The sequence below is a fragment of the Carcharhinus amblyrhynchos genome, chromosome 23, assembly GCF_965287045.1.
Source record: "Carcharhinus amblyrhynchos chromosome 23, sCarAmb.v2.hapA, whole genome shotgun sequence".
Classification (NCBI taxonomy): domain Eukaryota; kingdom Metazoa; phylum Chordata; class Chondrichthyes; order Carcharhiniformes; family Carcharhinidae; genus Carcharhinus; species Carcharhinus amblyrhynchos.
In genome coordinates, this window is record NC_137346.1 from 2,690,774 (window position 1) to 2,707,686 (window position 16,913).

At 42.8% G+C, this 16,913-nt stretch overlaps 1 protein-coding gene across 1 annotated transcript in view; it reads right to left on the reverse strand.

Moving 5' to 3' along the window:
* Positions 1-3,327: 3,327 nt before the first annotated feature.
* aldocb (aldolase C, fructose-bisphosphate, b) overlaps positions 3,328-16,913 on the reverse strand; it is a 38,158-nt gene continuing 24,572 nt past the window's right edge. The window contains exons 5-9 of the mRNA XM_080210405.1: positions 16,294-16,454; positions 13,669-13,752; positions 12,500-12,674; positions 6,089-6,288; positions 3,328-4,129 (exon numbers count right to left, since the gene is read on the reverse strand). Of these exons, the coding sequence (XP_080066531.1) occupies positions 4,034-4,129; positions 6,089-6,288; positions 12,500-12,674; positions 13,669-13,752; positions 16,294-16,454 (716 nt within the window). The 3' untranslated portion in view covers positions 3,328-4,033. The remainder of the gene's footprint in view (positions 4,130-6,088; positions 6,289-12,499; positions 12,675-13,668; positions 13,753-16,293; positions 16,455-16,913) is intronic.

Sequence of the window (16,913 nt, forward strand, 5' to 3'; positions counted from 1 at the left end):
TATCTTGAGGTTGTGCCCCCTAGTCCTACTGTCCTTTCTGAGCGGGAAGAGCCTCTCCACCTCTATCCTATCCATCCCATTCATCATCTTATACGTCTCAATGAGATCTCCCCTCATTCTTCTAAACTCTAACGAGTACAAGCCTAGTTTATTCAGCCTCTCCTCATAGTTCAACCCCCTCAACTCCGGTATCAGCCTAGTAAATCTCCTCTGCACTCCCTCCAAGGCCAAAATATCCTTGCGTAAGTACCGCGACCAAAACTGCACACAGTACTCCAGCTGCGGCCTCACCAATGTCCTATACAGCCGCAGCAAGACCTCCCTACTTTTATATTCAATCCCCCTCGCTATGAAGGCCAGCATCCCATTAGCCTTCCTGACCACCTGCTGCACCTGCAGGCTGGGTTATTGCGACTCAGGCACAAGGACCCCGAGGTCCCTCTGCACCGTCGCCTGCTGCAGTTTTTCGCCCCGTAAGTAATAATCCTTCCTACCATTATTCCTACCAAAGTGGACCACCTCGCACTTGCCAACATTAAATTCCATTTGCCATTTCCTGGCCCATTTGCCCAGCCTATCTAGATCCTTCTGCAGACTCTCCACACCCTCCGCGCAATTTGCCGTTCCACCAATCTTGGTGTCATCAGCAAATTTCGACACCATACACTTGGTTCCCTCCTCCAGATCATCTATATAAATGGTAAATAGCTGAGGCCCCAGCACCGACCCCTGGGGCACTCCACTAGTCACCAACCGCCAATCCAAATAGCACCCATTAACCCCCACTCTCTGTCTCCTATTTGACAACCCCTCAATTTATTACCCCTCAATTTAAAGCTATGTCCCTCGTGTTAGCCATCACCATCTGAGGAAAAAGGCTCTCACCATCCACCCTATCTAATCCTCTGATCATCTTGTATGCCTCAACTGGGTCACCTCTTAACCTTCTTCTGTCTAACGAAAACAACCTCAAGTCCATCAGCCTTTCCTCATAAGACCTTCCCACCATACCAGGCAACATCCTGGTAAACCTCCTCTGCACTCTTTCCAATGCTTCCACATCCTTCTTATAATGCGACAGCCAGAACTGTACGCAATACTCCAAGTGCAGCTGCACCACAATTTTGTACAGCTGCAACATGATCTCACGGCTCCGAAATTCAATCCCTCTACCAATAAAAGCTAACACACCGTACGCCTCCTTAACAATCTTATCAACCTGGGTGCCAACTTTCAGGGATCTATGCACATGTACACTGTGATCTCCCTGCTCATCCACACTACCGAGAGTCTTTCCATTAGCCCAATACTCTGTAATCCTGTTACTCCTTCCAAAGTGAATCACCTCACTTTTCCGCATTGAACTCCATTTGCCACCTCTTAGCCCAGCTCTGCAGCTTAACTATGTCCCTCTGCAAACTCTAACATCCATCCTCGCTGTCTACAACTCCTCTGACTTTGGTGTCATCAGCAAACTTTCTAACCCATCCTTCTACACCCTCATCCAGGTCATTTATAAAAATGACGAACAGCAGTGGCCCCAAAACAGATCCCTGCAGTTCACCACTAGTAACTGAACTCCAGGATGAACATTTCCCATCAACCACCACCCTCTGTCTTCTATCAGCTAGCCAATTCCTGATCCAAACCGTTAAATCATCCTCAATCCCATGCATCCGTATTTTCTGCAGTAGCTTACCATAAGGAAACTGCCTCCAGGATAAACCATCTCCCAGATAAACAGTCTCATCGATAAACTTCCTCCCAGGCTCCTCTTCCTGGATAAACATCCTCCAGAAAGACCACCTCCTGGATAAACCATCTCCCAGATAAACCTCTAGGATTTACTGCCTCTGGAATAAGTTTTCAAATTTATTTATTAGTGGCATAAGTAGGCCTACATTAACACTGCAATGAAGTTACTGTGAAAATCCCCTAGTTGCCACCCTCCTGCACCTGTTCGGGTGCATTGAGGGAGAATTTTGCATGGCCAGTGCAGATAAACTTTTCCCGGATTTACCAGGATTTAGTGGTCTATGGTCCTGTCCTGGGAGGTGTCTGAAGATGATTGTCAGTAAATGTAGTAAATCAAAGTTAAGGTTAAATGCCCTCCCTCTGGCATTGCTTATGGGTCTGAAGAGTGAAATGGGTTTGGAAAGTTAGAGTGTTGAGTGAGCTTGGCAGTGAGTCTACAGGCATCACTGTGGCACAATGGTTAGCACTGCTGCCTCAGCAGTAGGGACCTGTGTTCAATTCCGGTCTCGGGTGACTATCTGTGTGGATTCTCCCCGTGTCTGTGTGGGCTTCCTCCCACAGTCTAAAGATGTGTGGGTTAGATGGATTGGGTATGCTAAATGCACAGGGATGGAATGGGTCTCGGTAAGATGCTGTTTCAGCGAGTCAGTGCAGAGTTGATGGGCTGAATGACCTCCTCCTACACTGTATGCATTCTAGTGGTTCTTTGGGATACTGTGATCCCACTTCTTAAGTTTAAAGTTTATTTATCAGTGTCACGAGTAGGCTTACATTAATACAGTAATGAAGTTACTGTGAAAATCCCCTAGTCGCCACTCTCCAGTGCCTGTTCAGGTACACTGAGGGACAATTCAGCATGGCCAATGCACCTAACCAGCACATCTTTCAGACTGTAGGAGGAAACAGGTGCACCTGGAAGAAACCCACACAGACACAGAGAGAACTACAGACTCCACACAGACAGTGACCCAAGCCGAGAATGGACCCAGGGTCCTCAGTGCTGTGAGCCACCATTATTCCAGATAAGCAAGTTCAGTGAATGAGACAGTAAAGGAATTGACATATTAGAGGTCATTTGTGGCAAACATTGAAGGCGGTGGCTTCAGTTTACTTGATGGTGAAATCATAAGACAAAAATTGGGGTTAGAAGCATGGAAGTGCAAAATAATAATCGCAGCCAGGGGAAATGTGCAGACAAAGAAGGAAGATAATGCAACAACGGGAAAAGAAATTTGCTGACGATATGGTGGTCAACATTTGGGAGTACCAAGGCCATTGTCAGGAGAGTGGCACAGGTTAGCATATCACAGGACAGTGTGCCATGTTCAGAAGATTCAACTGGGGCTTTGCTAGGGCTGTTAAATTGCAGTGAACAGCGCATTGTTTGGAGGGAGGGATTTGAAAAAGGATTTGGAAGACAGAGGCAGGAAATAGGGTTCAAGAGAGGGTAATGGTTAGAATTGACAGGGTGGTTAGAGTAGGCAGAGGGTTGCTAACATCAAATTTGAAAGGAATGTCGTGGAAATATGATCAATTTTTTTTAAATGAAATGAATGAGACAGTAAGATTAGACTTTGTTCAATATCTTTATTGTAACTATTTACCAGCAGGTGTGGAGTGAGTACAATATAACTATATATATCACAAAATACTTTTGAACACAACACTCGATTACCCCCACGTAATTGCAAGTATTCGGAATGCACAAAAATATACAAACAGTGAATTTCTCTTCTGGGACAGGGAGAACATGAGCACTGTTTGGAACCAATTCTGACTTGCGTTAGTTATAATTACTGTTCTATATTGTGTAGAGTCATTTCCATGTTGTCATGCTCACTTTGGAAGCCACAGCAACACATTCACATTGTGAAGAGGAAAAGTGCAGGTAAGCTCTGATCTATGAGTGATTATTCAGAGAAATGTGTTGTTCACAATAAGCCCAGGTGATCAAGGGGCAAGGCAGCTAAGACTAAAACAATCTTAAATCTTTCAAGAAAGAAATTAAACAATATTTGTTATATTTGAAATCGCAGTACGTCCCGTTAGAGGGTGTAGTCAAACTACATGAACCCCAGGAGGAGGATACAGAACAAGTTGTATTGCTATGAGCACTCCTAAGGTTAAATCTCAGCTACACAGCAAAATAATGCAGGCAGTGAGGACACAACATACGAGGTTAGCAGAGGCTGTGGGTCAGAAAATCACAAGAAGCCACATGAGGATTTAAAACTTTTTTCATTTCTTTTTTATTATTTGTATTTTCTTGTGGCTTCCTTCAGTAGGCATGATTTTCTATGTAGAGAGATTGGCTAGCTGCACCATCACTCTCGCCACTTGATTCATACTGCCCAAGTGAGGCCAAACTGTTAACCTAGAAAGAAATGAAAACTGATTAAACCATAAAGTGTGCTCAAAATATTTTTTGGCTTTACAAAGTAACACAAAGAAAAAAATCATACTGGTTAAAAGTATGAACCCCAATAACATTATTGTTCCCTTGGCTTGTAAAGCATTACTCCACAAAGTCAAAGTCACCATCACTCCTAAATTCACTGATGTATGTTGGCTCCTGGTCTGGCAGACAATGTCTCCATTTTAAAATTCTCATCCTTGTGTTATCAACACTGGACTTTGGACAGTGCCTTTTTAAATGTCTCAAATAACTCAAGATGAAACAACTCACCTGGAAAGCGAGGTAATAGGCAAGCTTGTATGACCTTCTAATTGCCATGGGGAAAGAAACTCAAACAACAACAACAACATTGACAGTTTCCACGCTTGGCACAGCTGTTTTGAGACACAATTATACAAGGCAGATACTGCTGTTTGGAGCAACAAAGTAGCTACACAGGTGAAGGCTATGCAGACCATCGAATCTGCTGTTATTGAATTTGATCATTGCACATCATCCATTCCAATGCCTTTTCTCCCACATTATCCCCATACCCCTTCATGTCTTTGACAGAATTCCTAAATACTGTCTGTCAATATCTGCTTTAACCATGCTCAAAGATTGAGTTTTCGCAGCCCTCAGAAGTAGAGAATTCCAAAAATTCACAGCCGGAGTAAAAAAAACCTAATCTTGGTCCTAATTGGCTTCTACTATATTTTCAAAATGCCCCCTGGTTCTAGACTCCCCAAACTAGAGAAACATTTTACCTGCATCTACCCTATCTATCCCTTTAAGTATTTTCTCGGTTGCAGAGAGATTACACCTCATTCTTTGACTCATTAAAGAATTCAGACCCAGTTTCTTCAATCTCTCCTCATAGGACTGTCACAGGCAACTTTCTCTCACATAGGACCCCCCAACTCCCCTCCCCCCACCTATAACACATGTCTGCCCCCTCCCTATTTCAGTTGCACACGCTCATCTGTCCCCCCTCACACGTGCTCGACCATCCACCCTGCCCCTTCTCTCCCATCCCCGTCACATGCACTCAACTGCCCCACCCTCTCTCTTGCACGCAATAAACTCCTCACCCTCCCACCCCCAAACATCTGCCTGTGAAGCCCAAATTCCCCAAACCACACCCCCCCACCCCCTGATACACACACTTTTCCAAGGCTTCTCACTGCCTCCTTTTACCACAGGCTCACTGTTGGCTGTGGGCTTTTCTGCTCAGAAGCCATGAGATGGATTAAATAAAATGGAGCCAGAGAAAATCCTCTGCCAGATTTGCTGGTCACATGACAGCCAACAGCTCAGCAGACCTGCTGGAAACCTTTCATGGACCCCAGTTTGGAGCCCTCCTTATTTCAGGAAGGGTGGAAATGCATTGGAAGCAGTTCAAAGCTGGTTTATTAGCCTCATACCTAGATTGGGCAAGTTATGAGGAAAGGTTGAACAGGCTATGCATGTATCCACTGGAGTTAAGGGCAAAAGCGACTTGACACAAGATCCTGAGGGATTGTGACAGAGTTGATGTGTGGAGGTTGCTTCCTCTTGCGCAAGGGGCCACTGTTTAAAAAGTTGAGGTTGCCCATTTAGGACAGAGGTGGAGAATTGTTTTCTAAGTTTGAGAATATATTCAACTCTTCTCAAAAGGCAGTGGAAGCAGATTTTTTGAATATTTTTAAAACAAGAGGTAGGTAGATTCTTGATAAGTAATGGGTTGAAAGTTAAGAGAGTGGATGGAATGTGGAATTGAAGTTACAGTAAGACCAGCCATGAACTTATTGAACAATGGAGCAGGTATGGAAGACTGACTGGCCTACTCTTGCTCCGAGTCCTTATTCGAGTATGTACCCACAGATCTACTGACATGGGTTTTTAAACAATCATTCCACTCAAGTATAGGCTTCAAGGTGAGACAGGAACCATTATTACCTCAGCACGCTTCATGAACTCATCCTGTGCTGCCTGCAAATTGTCTGGCTCGCCACGCCAGGCATTCAGTGCCGAGGCCTGTAGAGCTCGACCGTATGAGAAGGTCAGTGCCCATGGTTTTGGTAATGGACATTTGTTGATGGCATTGAGGTGGATGGTGGCTTCCTCTTCACTTTGCCCTCCAGACAAGAAAGTGACTCCTAGGGGAAAAGCAGAAGACAAAACTGTCCAAAACTGCAGTATGGAAATACTTGCCATGTGATATATAATATGACTTGAGGTTGACGGAGCTCTGTGCAACAACTTAAAAACTCTCGCAATGACAAACAGTGGAGTGCAACAGCAGATCTAATACATTTAGAACATCACAGCCCCATGATATTTAGTTTAAAAGTTTATTTATTAGTGTCACACATAGGTTTACGTTAATACTGCAATGAAGTTACTGTGAAAATCCCCTAGTCGCCACACTCTGGCGCCCATTTGGGTATATTGAGGAAGAATTTAGCATGGCCAACGTGCTAACGAGCATGTTTTTCAGACTGTGGAAGGAAATCTGTGCAGACACGGGGAGAATGTGCAAACTCCGCACAGACAGTGACCCAAGCCGGGAATCAAACCTGGGTCCCTGAGCACGAATAGAGGATTGGTTAACTAACAGAAAGCAAACAGTGGGGGTATATGGGTGTTTTTCTGTCTGGCAGTGGCTAGAGTGCCTCAGGGATCAGTGTTGGGACCACAATTGTTTACGATTTACATAAATGATTTGGAGTTGGGGACCAAGTGTAGTGTATCAAAATTCGCAGATGATACTAAGATAAATGGCAGAGCAAAGTGTGCAAAGGACACTGAAAGTCTGCAAAAGGATATAGATAGTCTGAGTGGGTGGGCAAGGGTCTAGAAGATAGAATACAATATTGGTAAGTGAGATGTCATCCATTTTGGTAAAAATAACAGCAAAATGGACTATTATTTAAATGGTAAAAAATTGCAGCATGCTGCTGTGCGGAGTGATCCGGGTGTCCTTTTGTCAGAATCACAAGGAGTTGGTTTACTGGAGCAGCAGGTAATTAATAAGGTGAATGGAATTTTGTCCTTCATTGCTAGAGGGATGGAGTTTAAAAACAGCGAGGTTACGTTGCAGCTGTATAAGGTGCTGATGAGGCCACACCTGGAGTACTATGTACAGTTTTGGTCGCCTTACTTGAGAAAGGATATACTGGCACTGGAGGGGATGCAGAGGAGATTCACTAAGTTGATTCTGGAGTTGAGAGGGTTGGCTTATGAGGACAGACTGATTAGACTGCAGCTATACTCACTGGAATTCAGAAGAATGAGGGGAGATCTTATAGAAACATATAAGATTATGAAGGGAATAGACAAGATAGAAGCGGGGAAGTTGTTTCCACTGGCAGGTGAAACTAGAACTAGGGGGCATAGCCTCAAAATAAGGGGCAAGCACGTTTAGGACTGAGTTGAGGAGGAATTTCTTCACACAAAGGGTTATGAATCTGTGAAATTCCCTGCCCAGTGAAGTAGTTGAGGCTGTCTTATTAAATGTTTTTAAGGCAAGGATAGATAAATTTTTGAACAGTTAAAGGAATTAAGGGTTTTGGTGAGCTGGCAGGTAAGTGAAGCTGAGTCCACAAAAAGATCAGCCATGATCTTACTGAATGGCACAGCAGCTCAAGGGGCCAGAAAGCCTATTCTTGTTCCTAGTTCTTATGTTCTTATGCAAATTGGCAAGGAAAAGCAATAGGCCTGAGGATTGGGAGCACAGGAGGACCAAGGGATTGATTAAGGGAAAGTAAGCTAGCAGGGAATATAAAAACTGACTGCTGAAGTTTCTATATGTAAAAAAAAGAATGTTGTCAGAAACAGGAGAACTCAAAAAAGGGAATAAACAAATGGCTGAGGAACTAAATTCATATCTTGCTTCAGTTTTCAAAAAGGAAGGCATGAATAATGTACCAGAAGTTCTATGAAAAACTAGTTTTAGTGAGGAGCTGAAGGAAATTAGCATTAGTAGAGAAATGGTTTTGGGGAAATTGATAGGATTGAAAATGGATAAATCTCCAGGTCCTGAATCTTCATCTCAAAGTACTTAAGTTAAAAAAAAAGTTTATTTACTAGCCACAAGTAAAGCTTACATTAACTCTGCAATGAAGTTACTGTGAAATTTCCCTAGTCGCCACAGTCTGGCACCTGTTCTGGTCAAAGCACCTAACCAGCACGTCTTTCAGAATATGGGAGGAAACCCACACAGACATGGAGAGAGTGTGTTGACTCCACGCAGACAGTGACCCAAGCCGGGAATCAAACACAGGTCCCTGGCACTGTGAAACAGCAGTGCTAATCACCGTGCTAACGTACCTCCCCTGGAAATAGTAGATCAACTGGTGGTTATTTTCCAAAATTCTTTGGATCAATCAGTACTGGGGAAGTTGCTAGAGCCAATATCAAGGATTTCATAACTCAGCATTTGGAAGGCAGTGGTATAATCAGACAAAGTCAGCATGGATTTACAAAAGGGAAATTTAATGGAATTCTATGATGATGTAACTAGTAGAGTTGACCAAGGAGAACCAGTGGATGTGGTTTATTTAGACTTTCAGAAGGCTTTTGACAAGGTCTCACTTAACAGACTACTATATAAAATTAAAGCACATGGGATTGCAGGTAATGTCTTGAGATCGATAGAAAGCTGGTTAGCAGACAGGAAGCAAAGAGTTGGCACAAATGGATCTTTTTTCTGACTGGCAGTCAGTGATTTGTGGGGTTCCGCAGGGATCTGTGATAGGACCCCAACTGTTCACATTATATATTAATGATTTGGAAGAGAGAATGGAATATATTATCTCCAAATTTGCAGATGATACCAAGTTGGATGGGAGGGTGAACTATGAGGAGGATGCATAGATGCTTCAGCGTGATTTGGTTAGGCTGAGCATGTGGGCATCTGCAGTATTATGTGGATAAATGTGAGGTTTGGTAACAATAATAGGAAGACAGATTATTACTTGAATGGGTGTAAATTCAGAGAAGTTGATACACAACCAGCCCATGGAGTCCTTGTGCATCAGTTGCTGAAAGTAAACACACAGGTACAGCAGGTAGTAAAGGCAGCAAATGGTATGTTGGCCTTCATAACAAGAGGATTTTGAGTATAGTGATAGGGATGTTTTGCTGCAGTTTTATAGGACATTGGTGAGGCCACATCTGGAATATTGTGTGCAGTTTGGCATCCTTATCTGAGGAAGGATATCCTTGATATGGAGGAAGTACAACGAAGGCTTACCAGGCTGATTCCTGGGATGGCAGTTCTGTCATACGAGGAGAGACTAAGTCGGTTAGGATTGTATTCACTGGAGTTTAGAAGGGCGAGAGGCGATCTCATAGAAACTGATAAATTCTAACAGGGTAGATTCAGAAACAATGTTCCCAATAGTGGGGGAGTCCAGAACTGGGGAAAAGGGTAAACCTTTTAGAACTGAGATGAGGAGAAATTTCTTCACCAGAAGGTGGTGAATGTGTGGAATTCACGATTACAGAATGCAGTTGACACCGAACTGTTGTCCGGTTTCCAGAAGAAATTAGATATAGCTCTTAAGGCTAAAAGGGATATGAGGGGAAGGGTGGGGCGGTGGAAATCAGGATCTTGAATTCAATGATCAGCCATGATCATAATGAATGGTGGAGCAGGCTCGAAGGGCTGAGTGGCCTACTCCTGCTTCTAGTTTCTATGTTTAATATAGTCCCAATTTACTCAGTCTCTTCATAAGACATATCTCATCCTGGGGAAAATGTAGTGAACTTTTGCTGTACTGCGTCCAATCCAATATAGCTTTCTTTAAATATGGAAACCAAAACTGCACAAAGTGTGGTATCACCAAAGCCCCAGTTATAGCAATACCTTTAAAAAAAAAATGTATTCTTATACTCCTTGCAACGGAAGCCAACATGCCATTTGCCCTCCTAATAACTTGCTGCATCCCATGCTAACTTTGTGCTGAGTACCCAAGTCTCACTGAATATCAGCTTTAATCGTAATAGAAAAGCAGAATATTTTAAAGTGAATAACTTCATACTTCCTCACATTAAATTCCTGCTGCCATCTCGTTGTCTATTAAGTTAACCTATTGCAAGCTGTGTATCCACCACAGCTTGCAACCCCTCATAGCTCTTTCAACAATCTTCAGACATTTCTACGTCTCAGTTGAGCCCCAGCACTTATCCTTGCAAAACTCTACTAGTCATAATCAGCCAGTTTAAAATGCACCATTTATTCCTACTCTCTGCTTCCTTGCTGTTAACTCTTTGTCCATGCTAAAATCACCCCAACCCTATGAACCCTTAAAAAAGGTGAATATACAAGTCATTTGGCACCTTATAGAATGCTGTTTGAAAAGCCAAGTATACTGCAACTGGTGGTTCCCCTTTATTTACCATACAAGTTACACCCTTTAAACTCTAAATTTATCAAACACAATTTCCCTTCAAAAAAAAAACTATGTTGATTTTGTCTGATCATACTATGATTTTCCAAGTGCATTGATAAGACCTCCTTAATAATAGATTCCAACACTGCCCTGATGACGGTAATCGGGCTAACTGCCCTGCAGTTCCTTGTTTTCTCTCTCCTTCCTTGAATAACAGTGTTATATTTGCCAACTTTCAAGTATCAACATTTGCTGGGATTACTCAAGAGTCTAGGGAACTTGGAACAGCTCCTGGGGTTTTGTCGGATTTTAGTATGTTAGGCTCTGAGCATTTTTCCTCTGCTTATATTTATTCCCTCAATTTCCTTACCCTTATTATCCCCTAGATTACCTTCAGTTTTTACTGTGAAGTCTAAATTTTGTGCCCACATCTCTGCCATTTCTTCATTGCCCATGATAGTTTCTCCAGTCTCTGCTTTGAGAGGCCAACATTTACTTTAGCCACTCACATCCTTTTTATAAGAGTTATTCTAGGGTGTATGGGGTGTCAGGGAGGGGTAGTACCTCTGGTGGGGTAACATGTTGTGTCCTTTCCAGGGCAGTTTGTCCACCCTTTGTCCCCACCTGGCACTCAGCTCTCACCTGTGGCTCCCCATAGCTGTTTGCACGTGACAGTGGCCACACCCTGGGCAACAGCTTCGACAAGCCGGCTAAATCAGGTGAGGGTAGCCAACGGGTCTCAACCCTCGGAGAGATAGGGAGATATCTATCCCAGCATGTGAAGACAGACTCTGGCGGATTGAGCGGACGAGACCAGTGGAAGGTCCAGCGGTCAAAAAGGCGGCCTCTGCAAGCGGCGTGGAATGCAAAGAGCAGGACAAGATACAGTAGACGTCCTGGTCATCCACTGCACCTAGTCCCACCTCCAGCCGTCTAGACTCTTGTCTTGCCACTGGATCCAGATGGGAATTGGGAAGAGAGAGTGTGAGGCTGATGCTGTGCAACTCTCAACTGCGCAATTAGAACGGAGTTGAGGAGGAACTTCTTCACTCAAAGGGTGGTGAATCTCTGGAATTCTCTGCCCGTTGAAGTGGTGGAGGCTGCCTCGCTCAATATTTTTAAGACGCGGGTTGATAGATTTTTGATAGGCAAGGGGATTAAGGGTTATGGGGAGAGGGCGGGAATGTGGAACTGAGCCACGACAGATCAGCCATGATCTTATTGAATGGCGGGGCAGGCTCGAGGGGCTAGATGGCCTACTCCTGCTCCCATTTCTTATGTTCTTATGTTCTCTCCCTCACTTTAATCCAATCAAGCGCTAATCTCGACACCATCTCACAAGGGAAACGCTGGCACAAAACTGCCCTACCTGGCGCTCCCTCATCCACAAAGGCTGTCAAGCTTACAAAGCAAGGTGCATTGCTGAAGCACAACTCAAGCGCGAGCTGCGCAAGTCCAGAGCCACCAGTGCAACAACTACAGGGCCTACACAAGTTTATCCAATATGTGCCAGGACATTCCGTGCCCAAATTGGCCTGATCAGTCATCTTCGGACACATCACATCCAGCCTCAAAATGACTAATGGTGTCATGGTCCTCTGACGACAATGGACGAACAACAACATAAAACCCCTTCCAATCTGTTTTCATATCCCTGGTTAGCCTTTTCCCCTTTCTATCATTTTTTGGCGGCCCTTTGCTAGTTTAAAACACTCCCAAGCTACAGACTTGCTTTTATTCTTTGCATTATCCTCTTTTGATCTAACATTATCCTTAACCTCCTCAATAAATATGCTCTCATGTCACACTGCTGGAACCCTGTCATCAAGGGTAAATACCAGTCATCCAATTCGTATCACGCCTTCAAGCATTCCAAATCACTGCACTCCACAATGAAACTAACACTACCAAGGTTGGGGTTCAAGGTAACTAACATTCTATGCTCCCCATTATTCAACCAGGATGCACATACCTGGGACAGCAGGTGGGACAGTGCGTCGCAGCGCAGTAACTGTGGCAATGGCAACCTCCTCTGGGCTGTACTTGGTGGGACAGGCATGTCCTGCAGTCACCATGTTGGGCTTTAACAAAGTGCCCTCCAGATAAATGTGGTGATCACTTAGGGCCTTGTAGACAGCCCCTAACACCTGAAACACAAAAAGTAAATATTTCATAATTCACAAACATCTAGTACTGAGAAATGCCTCTCCTTTATTTGCAACCCAGATACCCTTTAATTCTGTATTTGTAGGGATCAACAAGTAGAAATTTATCCGCATCCATTTTCAGGCTGTGAATTGAGTCACCCTCACCCAAGACTAGCCCAAAATTGACCCTTATTATAATAGTTCAGGAAAGCAGCACAGGCAGCTTCCTTATATCAGTACATTTATTTTGCACAGCTTGCCTCAGGTAAGGCAGGGGGTTCATCTGGCCAAACATAAATTTAAAAGGAAAGTGAACTAGCATTCTTGATGTCAGCTGATTCCAAGGTTGTATCCACACTGGGAGCTTAACAGCTGCTCTACTCATGCAGACCAATTTCTCAGAGAGGACCCAAACTGGCTAAAACATGCATTCGGTCTCTCAATGAACATTAGGAGCCCATGTCCATTTTAGACAACCAATGTGGGGGACTAAAAAAAACTAACATAGAAAAATTGGACTTGGACTCCCCCCTTTCCCCCCTGTGGGTGTCCGTGAGGAACAGAGCTTAGCCTCGCAGAATTGGTCATTTGAGCTGCTTACTGCTGAGACTATGACTAATTTCTAGTGTTATCTCATTAGTCTGTTTCTTTCCTCTGCCACTTATATTCTTTTCATAGATTTTACATGATCCACTGCTAGGTTATCTTTGATTGCCTCAGTGTGTAAACATTGAAAGTGATGTTTTCCCTCAAGAGTTTGCTTGCATTTATTTCCTTTTCCAATTACATTCTTGTCATTTTTACATTAATCAGTTTGCATTCCATTTGTCTTATCATTTGCAAATTCCATTTTTAACTACTGTCCCTGCTTAAGATCATTCTCAGGCTAACCAGTTGTTTACAATATAACTGGCTGCATTTATAAGTATAGTAATAAAAAACACTCAACAATTTTTGACATCAGATGAATCCAAGTTCCTTTTCTTCAACCAACCTTTTCTGTGATATACTGGCATCGCTTCAGATCATGGTCACCATCAGGAAGGATCTCTGGCTCTACAATGGGAACAATGCCATTCTAGAACACAAGGAGGGAAAATGGTGAAGACGTGCAGAGATCCTGAACCCCATCTTGCTAGGAATCAAAATCTCCAAACTGCTCATTAGTGGAACTTTCCCCATTACCTGCATTATCTTTCCTCCCAACACCTTTACAGACATTGCTGGATTATTTTTGTTTTCACAACCTTCCTCTCATTACAACATTGAACATAAGAAATAGGAGCAGGAATAAGCCATACAGCCCTTCACACCCACTCTGCCATTCAACAAGATCGTGGCTGATCTTCTACTTCAACACCATTTTCCTGAATTATCTCCATATCTATTGATATTTTTAATAGGCAGCAATCAATCACCGTCTTGAACATGCTTAAAAACTGAGCCTCCACAGCCCTCTGGATCAGCAAGTTCCAAAGACTCACCATCCTGAGTGAAGAGATACCACTTCATCTCAATCCTAAATAGCCTGCCCCTTATGCTGAGACTGTTCTAGAGGCAAATCCAAAATTCAAAACAATCCAATCCCTCTTTCTCACCCTCCCTTGCCACTCCTCCTTCCTCACTTGAAACCACCAATTTGTTTGTGGTACAAACACATTCCAGTACTCTGCCCAAGTGGCCAAAAATATTTCTAAAAGAAAGAGACATATTGAAGTTTTTCATCTTGCACTCATCAGGACATTTTACAAGGGAAAAACAACAATTTATACTGTAGGAGGAGAGAGTGTTGATTGATAGATTGTTCACAGAGAATGCACCAGTGGATGGTTGTTGTGTATTGGAGCTGTAATAAGCAGGATAGGCTTTGGGTAAAAATGAACGATGCTTTATTAATGGCACATGATCTCTTCCATGGCTGCTGCTTCTCTCTAGTTTTCCATGCTAGGTCTATTATATCATTCCTGGTGCATACATTAACACAGTATAGTTCTCGTCAACCAACAAGAATAAATACAAATGGATTGGGCAAGGCAATGCCCTGAGTAATGAGTCAGTGATTGACTGTCACTTATTTTGTTTAGCTGAAACAGGCACAATCTGTGGACATTTTTTTTCTGTCTGCAAACAACAAGGTCCTGTGTGTTAATATAAGAATTGGGATTCCACATGCTATAAGATCGGTCTTAATCAGCAACCTTGCAAATAGGACCTGAGCCATTTGCTTATTATTCAGACTTGATGCTAAAATAGGACAGATCTAAGACATTCTGTGGGCTAATAACTACTCTCATCAGATCATTTCAAAATCTCACAAACTCATGAATGGGCCCAAATCCATCGGTTTCAGTCTTGGAGTACCCAGTTATCTCAAATTTCCCTGTAAGGGCAAGGTACCTCAAAAATCTGAGCAACAGGAGGTGTTTCACACTGCTACTCTGCTATAGCAACATGAAGTAATGTTCTACAGTAACAGGATGCTGCCATCAAGCCAAAAGACATCCTGCGGTATATGAATTTCAGTGCTAATGGATTGTTAAATATTTAGGCCGTACTTCGCAAAGACTGGTGGATCATATCAAACAGCTGCTTACAACTGGCAAGGTGCAGATCACACCCAACCAGCCCATACCTGCAAAACCTAAAAGCGTCCAACATGAGATGTGATTCTGCAAATGGACAACATTTACTCAATGAACCTCAGCTTGCCAAGCATTATGCTGACTACCAATTTAAAATTATCAATCAGGCTCACAAAATGTGGCACATGTGTGTACTAGAAGACATATATTAATACACCATCCTGTTTTTTGCAGACAAACAACATAGACACCCAATGTAAGTGACAGCCATTTGCCTACTCATTCCTCAGAAATACCTTGATCAAAATCGGGATCAAGCTTCCTGATTTAAATTTCAAACAATGCTAGGCAGTTTCAGATTCCAGCATCTGCAGTAATTTGCTTTTATCAATGTTTGGCAGTTAACTGTTATTTACTATCAATAGGTGCATTTTTCATGGCAACACCTATCAATCAAATCAGTGCTGTATTCTCATACGGTATAAATCGTTCTTTTATCCTGTCATTAATATTTTTGCAAAGTGTGCTGATGATTGCAAGACTAAAAACTTTAACATGTCTTTTTTTCAACAATACTGTAAATTCTGTATTATCAAATGATTATTGGTTATGAATTTGGCAGACTATTCAGTCATGGAAGTGATCATAGCCTTCACATGGAGTCTTCAGACAAGTGAACATGTTAGACTTTCGGTCGCATCACTGGATAGGGATTGGGAGTGACAATTTTTCCCTCTTCAAATAGAAATGAGAGAATCCTTTGTCAATTTCTTTAACTATACTAGCCAAGATGGGTCCATTCAGGACAGAACATGGGTTTTCCTACTTTATAGGGGGTTTCTCTCCACACACCTCCTCCCCACCCCACTTGGTGTACTTTACCAACACAGTCAGTAGGAGACCCAAGCTACTCATTATTTACTATGATGTCTGTACATTGAAAGACTAAAACATTACATAGGACTGATGTGCTGGCAACTGGAAACAGATTCTATAGCCATCATCTGCTTAAAACATTGGAACATATTTCCACTTACCTGCTGGCAGATACTAGCATAACGTGCCAAGACATTGGCATTCTCAGCGATAGCAAGGGAGGATGGAGTTGTGTCACTGATCTTCAGGACACAGCGCCACTTTGCAAAATCTGCTCCATCCTTCTTATACTGAGCACAACGTTCTGACAATCCATCCAGACCTATAATCAAACACAGACCAGCTGTTAAGCACTGCTTAGTTCAGATACAGGTATCCTCAAAAACAAAAATATGAACCCAAGCCTTTACTTTGCTATAAATGGATTTGTATTTTAATTCTGTAATGCAAAATAGGATCAAATTGATTCAGCCAACTGTATCTCTGGAAGGACCTCATTCTATTCTGTTGTTCCACCAGAAAATAATATACAACCTGACCGGCCAAAAATAACCTTCAATGGAAATATCTGCCTGTTGTTTCTGAACAAGGGCCTTGAAACAATAGGAAAATGCATTGAAAATTGGTAGGAGCCACAGATATTTGGAGTATTCTTACCAAGTCCACTTGAAAGACTTGAGCACACATGGAGGTGGACATCCTTTTGCAGTACCGAGTGGGCGCTGAGCATTTGGAAGTGCCACCTTTTGGTTAAGATGGTAACTCAAGATCGCTATCTTCT